Here is a 17,662-nt window from a genome sequence, read left to right as displayed (position 1 = left end):
GGTAAGTTATGTCCTTGCATGACAACCCCCCTCCCTCCCCCCCCCCCCCAAAAAAATAAACAGTTTACAGCATGGTGGCCTCGTGATTTGTTGCTTCCTCACAGCAAGAAGGTCCTTGGGTTCAAACCCCAGACCGTCCCAGGTCCTCTCTGTGTGGGGTTTTCATGTTCTCCCCGCGTCTGCGTGGGTTTCCTCCGGGTGCTCCGGTTTCCTCCCACCATCAGAAAGCCATGCATTTGAAGGTTTATGCTGCTGCCGGTGCGCTTGAGCAAGGCAATGGAAAGAAGAACTGGAGTCGGTCCCCGGGTGCTGCAGCTGCTCACTGCTCCTATACAACGGGATGAGTTAAATGCAGAGAACGAATTTCACTGTAACCCAAACTGTACGATGGCAAAATAAAGTGGCCTTCTTCTTTCTTTCTTTCTTAATAGAAATCTGTTAATCCCGAGTCGTGTCTTTAAGCGTTTATGAATACAACTCTTTACAACACAGGTATCCAAAAGGAATGATGCTTAGCCGCAACCTAATTGAGGTCCTTTAGTTTAGTGCCGCTATTAGGGTCAGTGGTGCTGCTTTGTTGTCTGTGATTGCCACTTAGAAAGTTGAGCCAAATAGCTTTAACAACAGTTTTAAAACCACACCCTCACATCACTAGTGTGTCATTTCCAGCACCCTCTCAGCTCTGATCTCAAATGAAAGTAATGATGACTACGGTGATGCTTAACAAACAATAATGTGCTGATCCTTATCTGTATTGTCAATGAAACGCACGCCACTAAGGCAGGGTAGGAATTAATGTATCGCTTGAACGCTGCTCACAGCCTGCCTGTTAGGGTTATACCTGGTACACCGCCGCTGTTTGTGTTGCTGTGGGCGGCTTGTTTAAAAGTTCTGCAGTAACATTTGGCTCCGCCGGCAAACCACGCCCCCGTCCCGCAACTCCGGCCGGCTGGCTCCGCCCCCTCCGCGGAGTCACCAGCCTATAACCTCGCCTGGTTTCCGCCCTTTCCATCACAGTTGCGTTGCATTGTTATGCAAATGAAGGACGCCTGAAATATTCCCCTCCGGCTCGGAGCAGGGCAGAGACTTACACGGACTGAGCGGACGACACGCACCAAGGCCAAGCGGTGGATTTCTATGTTTTTTTTTTTTTTTCATCTGCTCGGACCCGTCCGTCTGTCACAGGTAATCCGCGAAACCCTTTGCGAGGTGGTTCGAGGCACTTTACAGAACCCGAACACTTGTGCACGCGCGTATACGCGTTTTCTGGGGTGGTGGGGTGGTGGTGGTGGGGGGGGGGTTTCAAGCGTGCCGTTGAGTGTGGTGGAATGTGGTGGAAAGTTAGACTGAGGGATCCGGTTTGATGTCGCTGTCTGTCCTTGTTTCTCTGCTTTCTCCCAGACACCCCCGGCCACATGAGCAGCGACACGTCCAGAGGCGTGTAGCCAGACAACAGGTCGGACTATTCCGAGGAAACCTGTCAGGATCCGGCGGCAAGACTGTCTGTCGGGGATAAGCGTCCGTATACCTTCCGATATCCCGAGTGAAGTCGGAGGTGGCTTTCTGCTCCATCCCTGCTGCGGGCATCCTACTTCCATATATATATACACGAGTGTCGGGAGGAGAAACCGCACACCTCCAGATCCCTGGATCGTCCGAACAGAATTTTAGGATCTCTCAACTATTGACATTTTTTTTTTTTGCACACCAAGTGTGTTTGTTATCTTCGTTTCTTCTCCTTTTTTTTTCGGGGATACGTACAGTGATTTTTTTTTTTTACACTTGTTCGTTTCACTTTTAAGTGCCTTACTTACTAACTGGTCAAACTCGAGCGTAACGTCGTGGCAGTGTCACCACAGCAGTGACACTCCAGACAAAGAGAAAGGATATTACTATCGTCCCCCCCCCACCCCACACCCCGTCCCCCCACCCCCCCCCACCCCGCCGCCACATCTTCTCCAGAGAGCTGCAACCATGAGCCAGGCGGACGTGTCGACCTGCTCCGTGCCGCAGAGGGTGTTTCAGGAGGCGGTGAAGAAAGGCAACACGAAGGAGCTGCACTCGCTGCTGCAGAACATGACGAACTGCGAATTCAACGTCAACTCCTTCGGTCCCGAGGGACAGACTGCGCTGCACCAGTCGGTCATCGATGGCAACCTCGAGCTGGTCAAACTGCTGGTTAAGTTTGGTGCCGACATCCGGTTGGCCAACAGGGAAGGGTGGAGCGCTTTACACATCGCCGCTTTCGGAGGCCACCAAGACATTGTTTTATACCTCATCACCAAGGCCAAGTACTCCTCTGGTGCCCGGTGATCTGTCTGCTGTCAGGTAAAAAAAAAAAAAAAAGGAAAAAAAATCAATAAATAAAATTTTAAAAAAAATCAATAAAACACACGAAAAGTCAGGCTCTTGTAATATAAACTGCTATTTACCTATATAGTTGTGCCAAATTACAGGCGGATAATAAGGACGATACAGTAAGCCTACACAAGATGACTTCCCTTATTTGAGAAAAAAAGAAAAGAAAAAAGAAAAACCAAACGGGGCCTCCTCTGACTCGTGAGTGAAACACCACATGGTTTACATAGCGCGTAGCAGCTTCAGCATGAACCTTAACAAACAAAAGAGAAAAGGAAAGAAAACACACATACACACACAAAAAAGACAAACAAAACAAAAAAGAAGAAACGCCATTTCGGTGGGTTTGTTGGTACTAAAGCTTTCCTCTTGAATGTGTATAATAGATAGTGACGTCCAGTGTAACAGAAGCCCAGTCGTTGTGTGGTATATTGTGCGTGTTTGTAACTCTCGAGCGCGGATGGCCCGGTTTGCACGCGGCGACCTCCTATCACCTTCGTTCGAAGCTCGCGCCCGACCTGCACCACACTCTCACCACGTCGTGGCACCCACCCGTCTCCGAGATGTCCTCTACACAACTACGGCACTTGATGCTACAATGGCTGCATGCTGGAATATCTGAAAGGGAAGACACATTGAAACACATGGTTGCCCCCAACCCGGCTCCCATAGGTCTACTCTCTGTTATCGATAGGGATTTGTTTTTGTTTTTGTCTTTGTCTCGTGTTGTTATAGAGCGGCATTATATCCAATCTGCTTTTCAGATGTGTAATCAATATGTAACATCTTTCGACTTCAGCAAATGTTGTGAAGTACTGTACACAATAGCTTTATTTTTGTTTCAGTGTAAAAAAAAAAAAGAAAAGGAAAAAAAAAGAAAAGAGGAAGAGGAAGAGGAAGAGTAGCTGAATATGCTCCTGTCTACTCGGAGCAGACCTTCTTGCCATGCTGGCGTCCACCCTCGCAGGCCAGTGCGACCGCTTCTGCCGGTGGTCAAATGTGTTATTGAAACCCGCTGCTTTCGCTTTAGTGTCAAAAAAAAAAAAAAACAGTCCCATTCGGAATTCACTTTATAATCTCCTCTCAGTATTGTTATTAACATCCTAGTCATCACTGTGAAAGCAGGCTGGGGTTTTTGTTTTGTTTTTTTTTCTTTTATTTATGAAGGTACATTGAAAAGATGCATTTTTTTTTCGATTATGTCGTGGTTCTTAAAAAGAAAATCTATGAGTTTAAGAATACCTAGGGTGACTCAAGCTGCTTCAGATTCGTAGTATAAACTGTCCCACACACATGGAGGTAACCCCTCCACCCCCCAAAAAAGAGAAGCCTCAGTTGTCCTGTAAACCCTCAAGAGAGACCCCTACACACACACAGAGAGAGAGAGAGAGAGAGAGACTTTGGTTGCCTTTTGCCAACTACCTCGAGTATAAAGTATTCTCCAGTCACGCCGCTCTTGTTATTCTAAGCTGTTTGGAGTCCAACACCTTGACACGCACCGTCTGTGATCATCAGTATGCCAGTATGCTTTTTTTTTTTTTTTGTAGCCTAACAGATGGACTTGATGCAGGAGGCTGTCTCCATCCACGCTGCGTCTTCATCCTACCCATCCCTGTATCCTCAGCCGGGACAGTTTATCATACACTACAACCAAACTCATTCTGACAAGCAAAGCTTCTTCTTCTTCTTCTGTTGCTTCTTTTGTGAGGTAGCCTATGGTCCACACACACACACACACACACACACACACACACACACACACACACACACACACACACACACACACATGTATGGCTACACATGTGCACACACACACATGCACACACATGCACACACACCCAAAACTGCCACTGTTCTATGTATCTTCTTTTTTTTTTCTTTTCCCTTTGAGTCTCGATTTTATCTCTCTTCGTCAGCTAAATGCCTTTGGTCATTTCGTTTTAAAGTTTCTATTTCCATGCATACAAAATGGAATTTTATCACATGACTTAAGATGCAGGGAGTTTTTATTGCACAAAAATACAGAGCCTCGTGCACCCCCAGTGTCTCTGCGGGATCACTGCAGGAGCCATGGCTTTGGAAGAGTTACTACTTACTACTGAGCAGGGCCCTATTACTGTTGGACGATGAAGACTTTAAAGAAACACATGACTATTGCAGGACATCGCAAAAAAAAAAAAGAAAAGAAAAAAAAATTGAAAAATAGAGAAAAGAAAAAAAAACAGGAATTTGGTTTCAAAAGCTTGCCTGCTGCATTTTTTTGAAAGTCGTGGCACCCTAACGTTTATATCAATGCTGCTTTTGTGTATTTTTTCGGTTTGTTTTCTGTTGATTTATTTCTTTTAATTATTTTTTTTTTCAAAAGCCTACTGCCTGATGGCCGATAGTTAGAGATAGACGCCTCACAGCAACGATGGGGAATTTCACGAGGAGCTGTGCGCGTGTGTGCGCGCGCGCGTGAACGTGTGCGCGCGCGTGCGAGGGGGAGAAAAGGTGAGGGATTTGGGGAAGGGGGGGGGGATGGTGATGCGCATCTTGCTTCTTATGGGCCCTCGTGCCGCTGTGTTTGTCAGTCATGGAGACCAGTGGCTGAGAACTTCCCACTTTAAAACCTGGAACAGACGCGAGTAACTGAGGCGACAGACCTGCTAGAGAAACACGGTATATAGACTGGTATCAAACAACAGATGAAACATACATCGCTCGTCTTAAACTTGATGTTTTTTTTTTAATTTTCTTTTTGGATTATTGCACTGATGACTGTCGTTTGATGAGTTGGCTTTTGTATGTCAACATTTTTAATTTTTTTTCTAAATAGAAAAAAATACAAACACAACAAAATACTGTTGTGTAAAAATATGCTCCAGGTGAAGATGTCCTATTGCGTGTGTTACTTTGTGGGGAAAAAACGTGATGTTTTTTTTTAACAAAGATGTGGGTATCTCTGTGAATGGGTGTATGTATGTATATGTATATATGTGTGTATATATACATATACATGTATGTATGTATATATGTATATGTATATGTATGTATATATGTGTATATGTATGTATGTATATATGTATGTGTATGTATATATATATGTGTGTGTGTATATATACATATATAGATGTATATATGTGTATATGTACACATACATACACACATATACACACATATATATACATATATATGCTGATGATGATGATATCCTGGGGCACTTTCTTTTCTGAAGTGCTGTCTTCCTGACTTATGAAAGGGGAATAATACATTTGATGGTAAGATCATTATGACGTGAATACAAATTGCACGGTTGTATGGTTGTTCGGCTCAACGGGGTCATAACATTTATGACGAAAGTAGCCGGCCACACGAATGAGATGATTTTTTTTTTTTTAAGTGCTGACTTCTTTGGACCAAGGTGTGTTTCCGGGTCTTGCTTCATTTCAAGCAAGAGGAAACAGGTGATTTTCACGATGATGATTATGATGTGATGTTCCATCATGTTTGATTTTTGGGTTTCCTTTTTTTTTTTTTTTTGTATTCTTTCATTTTATTTTTGAGCGTTTGTGACACTGTGATGATGATGTGCGATGTGGAGGTGAGTGCTGTATTATTTTTGTACGTTTGTGTACAAGCCAGTAAAGAAATCATTAAACTCAATTTCTCTGTGTACGCACATGTTTCTTCCTCATCTGTGAAGCGGACGGACTTCCTCATGGCAGGAACCCCTGCTTACTCTCCGAGGGGTTAGACACATGCAGCCCCCACCCCTCCTCTTCTCCTTCCTCCTTCTCCGTCTCCCAAACCGGGCCCAACCCAGATCCCCATTTTGTCCTTTTGTCATTCATCTGGCCTCATCCTTTCACTGCTGGGATAAAAGAGCCCGGTGCATTGTGGGTAGACTCGGTCTAAAGAAGGGTCCCCTCCCCTATGTGCGTTTGTGAGAGAGCTGGTTTTATGTTACCCTCACACACTCGACTCTCTTACACACTCCTGCTTGTTTTTCCTACTCGCTCTGATGAATGAGACTTGCTCTGCAATGCTAACATCACGCTCCCCCTCCTCCGAGGGTCTGTCTTCTCTTCTCCTTGCCATAAACCTGAACAGTACCGGTGTCCCTCCTTTGCTGCATACCCTCCCCAGTAATGTTGTCCATGTTTCCCATACTGCAAACAGCGCAGCAGCCGTTGCAAAACAGCTCACTTTGTCTTAAAGCATGCAGTGAAATGTGACACGGAGGAGGGAATGTTTCGACATGTCGTTTAAGACTCAGCTGCACATATTCTGTGCCGCAGATTTTGTGTTTTCATCCACATTGGTTGCCATGCCCCAATTCCGTGCAGTTTTCTCCTATGCATTTGTTCCTTTCCCGTTATTGGAGGTCACAAAGTACCCACATTTTGCACATTGCCACATTGCTGTTGATTCTCTGTGTTTGGCTTAAAATGGACACTTTTTACTCAGTTCACCATCCCTCACACCAGTGAAAAGGTAGGCTGCAACTCTGTTGTTTGGGTCATGGGAAAATAGCCATATAGTATGTCCTAAGAGTTGGTGTTGCAATATCCCCTGGGTGGTCACCCTAGTCTCACGGCTTGCAGATGGGATATGAATGTCAAACAGGCAGCAAATTTATCAGTTTTTGATATTTATTTTTACATAATATAATATATACATATTTTGCATAATATTTTATATTCTATTATATATATATATATATATTATCGGAGCTAAGGTAAATGTGTTTTATTTCAGTCCAGGTTGAATTTGAATTAAATCACAAAAGAGTAAGAATTATAACAAACATCGTATTCCGCATATTTACTGACACATACTTCCTACCCATGTTTAAAGGGGTTGTTCAGTTTTGTTTTGTTTTTTGTTTTTTGTTTTTTGCTTATGAACATGCACTCACCAGCGCTAACATGGAAGTGAATGGGGCAGCAGCCCCATCCTCTAAAAAAACAACAAAATGTGCTTCTAGTGACTCCGAAACAACACGCAAAGCTATCATGTGTATTCCTGGCTTGTAGGATTGATCAGAATAACTTTATAACCTTTATTTGGGATTCAAATGATAACTATGAGCAGTGGAGTGGAGCCATTCAATTCCTAGTCATTTTTCCCCCCAACACTTGGCACAAACCCAAGTGAGAGGTGTAAAAATCATTAAAAAAGGCAGAATAAGTATGAATAAACGGATAATATTAAATTGTACAACCCAAGAATTCCCCTATTATCTGTGCATGTTGCTTTGGACTCACTAAAAGGGCGTTTTGTTGCTTTTTTAGAGGACGGGATTGGTTCCCCATTCACTTCTATGTCGTCACTGGCTGCTCATGCTGAGTGCATGTTCATGATGACGTTCAGATGCAATGCACGTGAAAATGGTCTAGGGGAACGTAGCAGATCCCCTAGCCCCCCCTCCCAAACCCCCCCCAAAAAAACCAAAAAACCCCAAAACAAACAAACAAACAAAAAAAACCCAAAAGTGAACTATCCCTTTAAGGCCTACACATTATTCTGTATAAAACGGGACCATTTCAGACCTTATCAAAGATACTTTGAACTGACCGGTGTGACATAAATTTCTTCTTTGTTGCATTTCTCATGTGCTAAGCTCAACACACACAGAGTTAGTTTCACTCAACACCAACCCCTCCGTATTTTGATACTGTGGCAGGCCTCAAGAGCTATCTGGCTTGCTGCTTGCTTGTCCTTTCCTTCCTCCCTTCTCCCTCCCTCTTGGTCTCTCACTTCGGCAGGATGTTTTTGTTGAATTGGGTTCCCATTGTTTGCTGGCTGAGTTGGCTGGCCTCCCAGGGTTGCTGCTGGCTGCTAGGCCTCCTAATAGGTTCTTCATGTGCCTTAGCTTGCTTTACTCGTCTTAGTCTAGCCTGTGTATAAACTAGCCTTCGCTAGCCATCCACAAAACACACCAGAATGGAGTAGCGGGGTGAATCTTTACAGGAGGAACAATGAGAGTGAAAAAGATCAGATCAGTTGAGGCTTTTGATGACCCCCGTGGGAAAACCGGGTCGGCACATCAGCAGCATGTAGATAAGCGCAGACAAGTCGAGGGAACTGAATGGGGTAAAACAACCAGTCATTAAAATATTCACAAACAGAGACTTAAATACACTTGAAGTTAACAACTTGTACCCAAGAAAGCCAAGCAGGGTTCACTCAGAAATAGATACTTGGTTTCCTAGGTAAAGGTAAATGCTGTGATATAGTCCAAAGACAGGAGTAATTTGCATCCGAATCCCTAAGGACCGGTGCACGCCATATACCACATGGTTGATAGAATATAGCTTAACTTGTCTCTCAACATTCATTACCTATGTGCAGAGACGGAGGAAGAAATGGTGAGATTATGGAGAGAACGGATGTGCACAATAACGGTGTTGATGTGAACCGAGGCCAGCAGAGAGGACTAATAGTCATTTAGTGAACAAAAGGATCACTTGTTTTCAAAGTAAATGTCAAACGTTGTCCAAGAGCAGAGAAGTTGTGCCAATCGGGCATTAAGTTTCAGACGACACCTTAATGCTTTATTTGAAGTCCGGAGGTAATGTTGCATTACCGATACCACGTACATTGCCAAATTAACAAGACAGGTATACTACTACTACTACTACTGCTACTACTGTTGGCTACTCCCGTTAAGGATCACCACAGCGGATCATCCGTTTCCATCTCTTCCTGTCCTCTGCATCTTCCTCTGTCATGCCAACCACCTGCATGTCCTCCCTCACCACCTACTCCTTGAATCCTCACCATTCCGCTATCCTCCCTCTTGTTCACACATATGTATTCCGTCTTGCTCCTACTGACTTTCATTCCTCTTCTCTCCAGTGCCTACCTCCACCTCTCCAGGCTCTCCTCAACATGCACCCTACTCTCTTTACAGATCACAATGTCATCTGCATACATCATAGTCCACGGAGACTCCTGCCTGATCTCGTTCGTCAACCTGTCCATCACCATTGCAAACAAGAAAGGTCTCAGAGCCGATCCTTGATGTAATCCCACCTCCACCTGGAACCCATCTGTCATTCCAACCACACACCTCCTCACCGTCACACTGCCCTCATACATATCCTGCACCACTCCTACATACTTTGCTGTCACTCCTGACTTCTTCATATAATACCACACCTCCTCTCTCGGCACCCTGTCATATGCTTTCTCTAAATCCACAAAGACACAGTGTAACTCCTTCTGGCCTTCTCTATACTTCTCCATCAACATTCTCAAAGTAAACATCACATCTGTGGTGCTCTTTCATGGCATGAACCCATACTGCTGCTCGCTAATCATCACCTCTCCTCTTAACCTAGCTTCTATTACTCTTTCCCATATCTTCATGCTGTGGCTGATCAACTTTATACCAGCTTTGCACATCACCCTTATTCTTGAAAATCGGTACCAGTATGCTTCTTCTCCACTCCTCGGGCATCCCCTTACTTGCCAAGATTGTGTTAAACAATCTAGTTAGAAAGAAACTCCACTGCCATCTCTCCTAAACATCTCCATGTCTCCACAGGTGTGTCATCTGGACCAACCGCCTTTCCACTCTTCAGCCTCTTCATAGCTGCCCTCACTTCCTCCTTGCTAACCCACGGCATTTCCTAATTCTCTATACCCACGTCGTCCAACCTTCTCCCTCATTTCCTTTGTTCATCAGCCCCTCAAAGTATTCCTTCCGTCTTCTCAACACATTCTTGTCAGCACATTTACATCTCTATTCGTCATCACCCTAACCTCCCGCACATCCTTCCCAGCTCAGTCCCTCTGTCTAGCCAGTTGGTACAAATCCCTTTCTTGTTCCTTAGTGACTAATTGCTCATACAACTCAACCTACGCCTTTTCCTTTGCCCTTGCCAGCTCTCTCTTCATCTTATGCCATATCTCCTTGTATTCCTCTCAACTTTCTTCATCTCATCTTCATCTCTCTGACTAGCCCACTTCTTCTTTGCCAACCTCTTCCTCAGTATGCATGATGATCCATCAACTCCATTCAACAGGTCTTGTGAAATGGTCCCACAAGTAATTCAAACCCATGCTCCCATCAATCATCTTCGTGGTTGCAACGTATGTAAGAATCAAGGGGGACTGGAGCTGTTGTTATTTGTATAGCCCACTTAGTGGAAATTTGAGCTTCACTTCGTGTTCCCTGCATATCTGAGTGATCATTTGGCCTTAAGATTAGCTTTTGTGGCCCACTTTTGTGGAAGTATATCAACATGAACAGTATGATTGCCAGATTAAGGATCAATCTGGGGGTGGGTGGGGGTAAAGCAGATGAAGTTATTTTGCATGTCACAAATCTGTTACCTGTAGTTCAGGAGGAGGGAACCGCTTTCACCCTATCTCCTGGTATAAGGACTTCAACATCTGGGGACCAGTTAAAACATGCCTTAATTGCATCCTCAGCTCTATGTAATCCATTTAACTAAGTGGTTATTGTCTGATTTTTAAATCAAGGTAAGTGTCATAAATCATAACTTCAGATGCAAGTACGAAGTTTGTGAGAACCCTCTATCTTTTTTTTCTACTGAGCTTGATCCTACATTTATTTACTTGCAATTATTTGTCACAAGGTCACCATATTTATCCTTTCGATCATCCTCTCTCGTCCCCAGTAGCTCTGTATCCACGTCTACTGAACCCATTAGGGTTCAACCTCGTCCACAGTCCCACACACGGGACGCATCAAATCTCCCATTTCCTCATTTTTGTGACTTGATTAGATGATCAGTTGATCGATTTGTTAATTTGTCTATTGGAATACGATCACTTCGCTAGCTCCAACAATATATCTTTGTTGACGTCATAGTAGCGTTAGCTTTTCTCACTGGGGTTTCAGTCGTCTCGCAGAACTGAGCACTGATTCGTTCAAAGGCACGAGAGGGCACGCGAAGTTACCAATCCTGCAGCCCAACATACAGAACAGTCAAATGTCAATCACTTCAAGTCAGCGATGCTGGTGGATGCAGTGAGCTTTAAATCCTGCTGATGTAGCAGTTCCTCTCCCTCTCTCCAGAAAACAAAAACATGTCTGTCGCTAGCCGCAACCGGTGAACACCCTAGAGTCTGCTTGCCAGTAAGGAGGGGACTAAGAGAAAGAAAGAGAGAGAAAGCAGAGGGAGAGAGAGGGAGAGAGAGAGAGAGACAGGTGGCCAGGCCAGTCTTTTCCTTGCCCTCCGCTCCTTTTTTTTTTTTTTTTTTGGGGAACTTTTCTTTCATTCTTCCAGTTCATTCTGTGTTTTCTCCATAGGCTGGTGACAAGCACTCCATTCACAGCCTCATTCTTCTGCCCTCCTCCTTCCCCTCCTCCTCCCTACCCTGCCCCAACCCTCCATTGTCTAGCTCATGGGGTGCTGCCTTAGCTGCTATTCAGCAGCCAGACGATCGCCATTGACTGGGACCCCCCCCCCCCCCACACCACCACCACCACCACCCTCGCACACACATACGCAAAGAGCAACCTGGCCTGTCCACACCTGCACCCTGTAGTAGGCAGCTGCTATGCTATAGGGAGGGAGGAGGGATGATGGACGGAGGAGAGCGGGAGGGAGGGAGGGAGGGATGAAGAGGAGAGGACAGAGCGGCCAGCCTATAGTGGAGAGATTGGGGGTGGGGGTGGGGTGGGGAGGGTGACCCCAGTCCTCCATCTCCATAGCCATGCAGGAGCAGCAGCAGACCTTACACAAAGGGAGTGCCCCCTCCCGTCCCCCCCCGTCCCCTCTTTCTCATTCAAATCCATTTTATACCCCAGTGGTAAAGGGGGCTGTAAGTGCAGTATGTAAAGTAACCTTACTCCTGCCCGCAGGCACAGCCACACACACACACACACACACACACACACAGCAGCAGCAAACTATGTGTGTGCGTGTGTGTGCGTGTGTGTGCTGCGCGCGCGGCGTGCGTGCGTGGTGTAGTGTGCACAAGCATGTGAGAGAGAAAGAAAGGGGACCATTCCGTGCTTTGTTCAGGATTGCATCCATACCTCCACATGTCAGCCTCCACCTGTCCTCGTGTTGTCTCGCACCCCTTTTCAGAATCCTCGGCGTGCACGTGAGCACGCACACACAAACCGACCCCACCTTTAAACGCGTTACGACCGCAGCGTCTTTTGATGCTGATTTTTGCCCCTCAAGATAAAAAGTAACATTGCATTGATCCGATAGGGGAAAAGGAGGGTTTTTACGGAGGGCAACACACTCGTGTACGCTGGACTGAGACGGGAGGAAGTTACCGTGGTAGTGCCGGAGCATCTTCTGGTGTGTGCGCTTAAGTGTGATGGGGGTGTGGTGGAGGAGGACCGGTGTTGGAGGAAGGCCAATATATCTCTCTCTCCGTCTCTCTCTCTCTCTCTCTCCCTCCTGCTCTGTTATTTACCCCTGTGTGAGGTGACCCTGTGCCCCATCGGGGAGAACGTCCCATATGACATCTGCCTATTTGCGGGGGGGGGGTAGGGGGTTGGGGGTGATGAGGAGGTATAGAGGGATGCGAGGAGTTGGGTGTGGTGGTGGAGGGGTGTGGGGAGTGCCCATATGGAGCAGGAACCCCCCCAACCCAACCCCACAACCCCACCTCACCCCAACCCCCCCCATACACACAAACACTGTCACCACAACATTATAGCACTCTCCTGCTGGCTGCACCCTTGTCTTGTCTTGTCTTTGTGTGTGTGTGTGTGTTGTGTGTGTGTGTGTGTGTGTGTGTGTGTGTGTGTGTATGTGTGTGTGTGTGTGTGTGTGTGTGTGTGTGTGTGTGTGTGTGTAGACACCATATCATTCCAACATGCAGCCTGCCACAGACGGAGGGCAGTGTGTTTTGCTGGGGTATGGTGGGTGAATGTGTGGGAGAGAGAGAGGAGAGAGAGAGAGAGAGAGAGAGAGAGAGAGAGAGAGAGAGAGAGAGAGAGAGAGAGAGAGAGAGAGAAGAGAGAGAGAGAGAGAGAGAGAGAGAGAGATTTTGTGCATGCATGTGTGTGTGTGTGTGTGAGAGAGAGAGAGAGAGAGATTTTGTGCATGCATGTGTGTGTGTGTGTGTGTGTGTGTGTGTGTGAGAGAGAGAGAGAGAGAGGAGAGAGAGAGAGAGAGAGAGAGAGAGAGAGAGAGAGAGAGAGAGAGATTTTGTGCATGCATGTGTGTGTGTGTGTGTGTGTGTGAGAGAGAGAGAGAGAGAGAGAGAGAGAGAGAGATTTTGTGCATGCGTGTGTGTGTGTGTGTGTGAGAGAGAGAGAGAGCGAACAGAGAGAGAGAGAGAGAGAGAGAGAGAGAGAGAGAGAGAGAAGAGAGAGAGAGAGAGAGAGAGAGAGAGAGAGAGAGAGAGAGAGAGAGAGAGAGAGAGAGAGAAAAGGAATCTGGTTTGCGAATGCATCCATGCAACAGGCTGTAGCTCTGTGACATTAGACACCACAACCATCCCCCTCTTTCATCCCCTTATGAAGGGACTGCTGTGTATATCATTATTTGCACGTGTGTGTGTGTGTGTGTGTGTGTGTGTGTGTGTGTGTTTGTGTTTGTGGTGTAAGGATGAGCATTAGATAAGAGAGTATGATTTTCCTCCCTGTTTAAAAGCGCACACACACACACACACACACACACACACACACACACACATGTTTAAGGTCTTGAGGGGGCACTGTTTCTGACCCCACCCAGCTGGCTCCCTGGATTCTCAGAGCTGTGCATTGTTATGTTTGGTGTTTGTCCGCATGTGCGCATGTGTGGGCATTTAGAGATACATTAAAACAAGCACTCTGTCTGTCTGCTGTCTGTCTGTCTGTCTGTCTGTCTACCTATATACACCTTCTGAGATGGCTGATCGGCCTATCCATCCATGCACACTTAAAATCTGCTCTCCTTATGTGTTGCAGGATAGGGTGTACCACTGACCCTATATGGCATATCCTCTGACACAATGCATTAGTGCTGCCAGCACAATGAACAGGCTGGCCATACTGTAGGTCGGATCTAGGCTAACGAGCTCGGTGGATTTTAAATGCCCAGTGTTAAACTAACAAATACTGTGCTGATAGGCGCTGTCTGTGGCGGAGCATTCACGCTCAAGACCTGCATTTGTCAAGAGGCTGAGAATCTTTACAAGAAAACCTATATCTAAAGGACTATATCTATATCTAAAGGACTATATATATACCTATACATATATCTATATCTATATTGATATCTAAAGGACTATATCTATATCTAAAGGACTATATCTATACCTATACATATATCTATATCTATATTGATATCTAAAGGACTATATCTATATCTAAAGGACTATATCTATACCTATACATATATCTATATTGATATCTTAAGGATTATATCTATATCTAAAGGACTATATCTATACCTATACATATATCTATATCTACATTGATATCTAAAGGACTATATCTATATCTAAAGGACTATATCTATAACTATACATATATCTATATTGATATCTTAAGGATTATATCTATATCTAAAGGACTATATCTATACCTATACACATATCTATATCTATATGGATATCTAAAGGACTATATCTATACTATACCTATATCTATATCTATTTACATTACATTGCATTACATGACACTACATTACATTACATTACATTACATGACACAACATTACATTACATTACATTACATGACACTACATTACATTACATTACATTACATTACAGTCATTTAGCCGACGCTTTTATCCAAAGCAACTTACAATAAGTGCATTTAACATAGGAAATCAGGAGAACTACTAGTCATCAGAGGTCATAAGTGCATCTAACAAGCATCTAAGAGCAAAACCAGTGCTTAAGTAAAAGTGCAGAAATAGATTTTTTTTAAACGAGTGAATACATAAATGCTAAGAACAAGTAACAGCTATATCTATATCTATATCTATATCTATATCTATATTTATAGCTAAAGGACTCGCTATAAACTTGGGTCAATAAAACAAGCAGTGGCACCGTTGTTACATTATATTACTTTATATTTTGAGGGTATGGGTAATATAAATCAGCAGAAGCACCTTGAAGTCTGATCTAACATGGATAGGAAGCCAGTGAAGGGGGGCAAAACTTGGTGTAATATGATCAAATTTTCCAGTTTTAGTTCGGATTCTAGCTGCAGCGTTTAGAACCATCTCAAGACTTTTTGTGCTAGCATGTTACAGTTTACATGTTACATTTTTACTACTAGCATGTTACATTTTACATTTTTACTACTACCACGTTACACTTTACATGTTACATTTTTACGACTAGCATGTTACAATTTAAATGTTTACTACTAGCATGTTACAGTTTACATGTTACATTTTTACTACTAGCACGTTACAGTTTACATGTTACATGTTTTACTACTAGCACGTTACAGTTTGCATGTTACATTTTTACTACTAGCATGTTACATTTTACATTTTTACTACTACCATTTTACAGTTTACGTGTTACATTTTTTACTACTAGCACGTTACAGTTTACATGTTACATTTTTCCTACTAGCATGTTACATTTTAAATGTTTACTACTAGCATGTTACATTTTTACTACTAGCACGTTACAGTTTACATGTTACATTTTTTACTACTAGCACGTTACAGTTTACATGTTACATTTTTCCTACTAGCATGTTACATTTTAAATGTTTACTACTAGCACGTTACAGTTTACATGTTACATTTTTACTACTAGCACGTTACAGTTGACATGTTACATTTTTTACTACTAGCACGTTACAGTTTACATGTTACATTTTTACTACTAGCATGTTACATTTTAAATGTTTACTACTAGCATGTTACAGTTTACATGTTACATTTTTACTACTAGCACGTTACAGTTTACATGTTACATTTTTACTACTAGCACGTTACAGTTTACATGTTACGTTTTTAATACTAGCACGTCACAGTTTACATGTTACATTTTAATACTAGCACGTTACAGTTTACATGTTACATTTTTACTACTAGCACGTTACAGTTTACATGTTACATTTTTACTACTAGCATGTTACAGTTTACATGTTACATTTTTACTACTAGCACGTTACAGTTTACATGTTACATTTTTACTACTAGCACGTTACAGTTTACATGTTACATTTTTACTACTAGCACGTTACAGTTTACATGTTACATTTTTTATACTAGCACGTCACAGTTTACAAGTTACATTTTGAATACTAGCACGTTACAGTTTACATGTTACATTTTACTACTAGCACGTTACAGTTTACATGTTACATTTTTACTACTAGCACGTTACAGTTTACATGTTACATTTTTACTACTAGCACGTTACAGTTTACATGTTACATTTTTACTACTAGCACGTTACAGTTTACATGTTACATTTTTACTACTAGCATGTTACATGTTGCATGTTCTCCGCGCGTCTGCGTGGGTTTCCTGCGAGGGTCCGGTTTCCTCCCACAGTCCAAAGACATGTAGGCCAGGTGACTCGACCATACTAAATTGTCCTTAGCTGTGTGTGTGTGTGTGTGTGTGTGTGTGTGTGTGTGTGTGTGTGTGTGTGTGTGTGTGTGTGTGTGTGTGTGTGTGTGTGTGTGTGTGTGTGTGTCCTGTGATGGCCTGGCGGCCTGTCCACGGTGTCTCCCCTCCTGCCGCCCTGTGACTGCTGGGATAGGCTCCACCATCCTGAGAGCAGGATAAGCGGGTTGGATAATGGACGGATGGGTAATATGAGGTCTTTTGGGTTTTGCAGTGCTGATAAGGACACATAAAGTCCATCTGATCGTTTGAATTTTCTTATTTTGCAGTTTTGAAACAAGTTAAGTCTCAATAAAATGTCCGAATCCCACAAACTGTGCACTTTTCCCAGATCTCTGATAGGAAATAAGACTGGTGACTTCATATCCAGCCTGTTAATGCTTTGGTTGTCATTCATATCCCTATGCTAGTTATTATGGAATTAAAAATGTATGGTGTCCAATATATATGTAAAAAAATCATAATGGGAAAAACTGACGTCGGCTTTCCAGCCAAGTGAGCACGTGCGGTCATATCGGCTCATAATATTTGTTCTGAAGTGACAAACGCATCTGTAGCCTCCGTTCATGCAAACACAATGCCAAATATATTTCAGGTTTCGGTTATTAGTGAATAATCAGATCACTCCACACATTTGTGTTCTCTACCAATGTCCCTTCCAGGTGTCTCAGGAATCAGGGACTTTTATTCCTCATTTAATTTCATGCTATGTTTACATGTTGACAACTCCGTGTGTGTGTGTGTGTGTGTGTGTGTGTGTGTGTGTGTGTGTGTGTGTGTGTGTGTGT

At 43.7% G+C, this 17,662-nt stretch overlaps 1 protein-coding gene across 2 annotated transcripts in view; it reads left to right on the top strand.

Annotated features, from left to right (window-relative positions):
- Positions 1 to 1,031: 1,031 nt before the first annotated feature.
- The window catches only part of nrarpa (NOTCH regulated ankyrin repeat protein a), a 22,046-nt gene continuing 5,415 nt past the window's right edge, over positions 1,032 to 17,662 (top strand). Inside the window, exons 1-2 of one of the 2 annotated variants that reach the window (XM_056290576.1) lie at positions 1,032 to 1,185; positions 1,402 to 2,328. In XM_056290576.1, the coding sequence (XP_056146551.1) occupies positions 1,975 to 2,313 (339 nt within the window). In that variant the 5' untranslated portion in view covers positions 1,032 to 1,185; positions 1,402 to 1,974 and the 3' untranslated portion in view covers positions 2,314 to 2,328. Of the gene's footprint in view, positions 1,186 to 1,401; positions 4,852 to 17,662 lie in introns of those variants that run through there. The other variant, XM_056290575.1, reaches the window with a different exon arrangement.

This window comes from Lampris incognitus, chromosome 12 (assembly GCF_029633865.1).
Source record: "Lampris incognitus isolate fLamInc1 chromosome 12, fLamInc1.hap2, whole genome shotgun sequence".
NCBI classification, from domain to species: Eukaryota; Metazoa; Chordata; class Actinopteri; order Lampriformes; family Lampridae; genus Lampris; species Lampris incognitus.
This window is presented reverse-complemented; position numbering and strand designations above follow the sequence as displayed.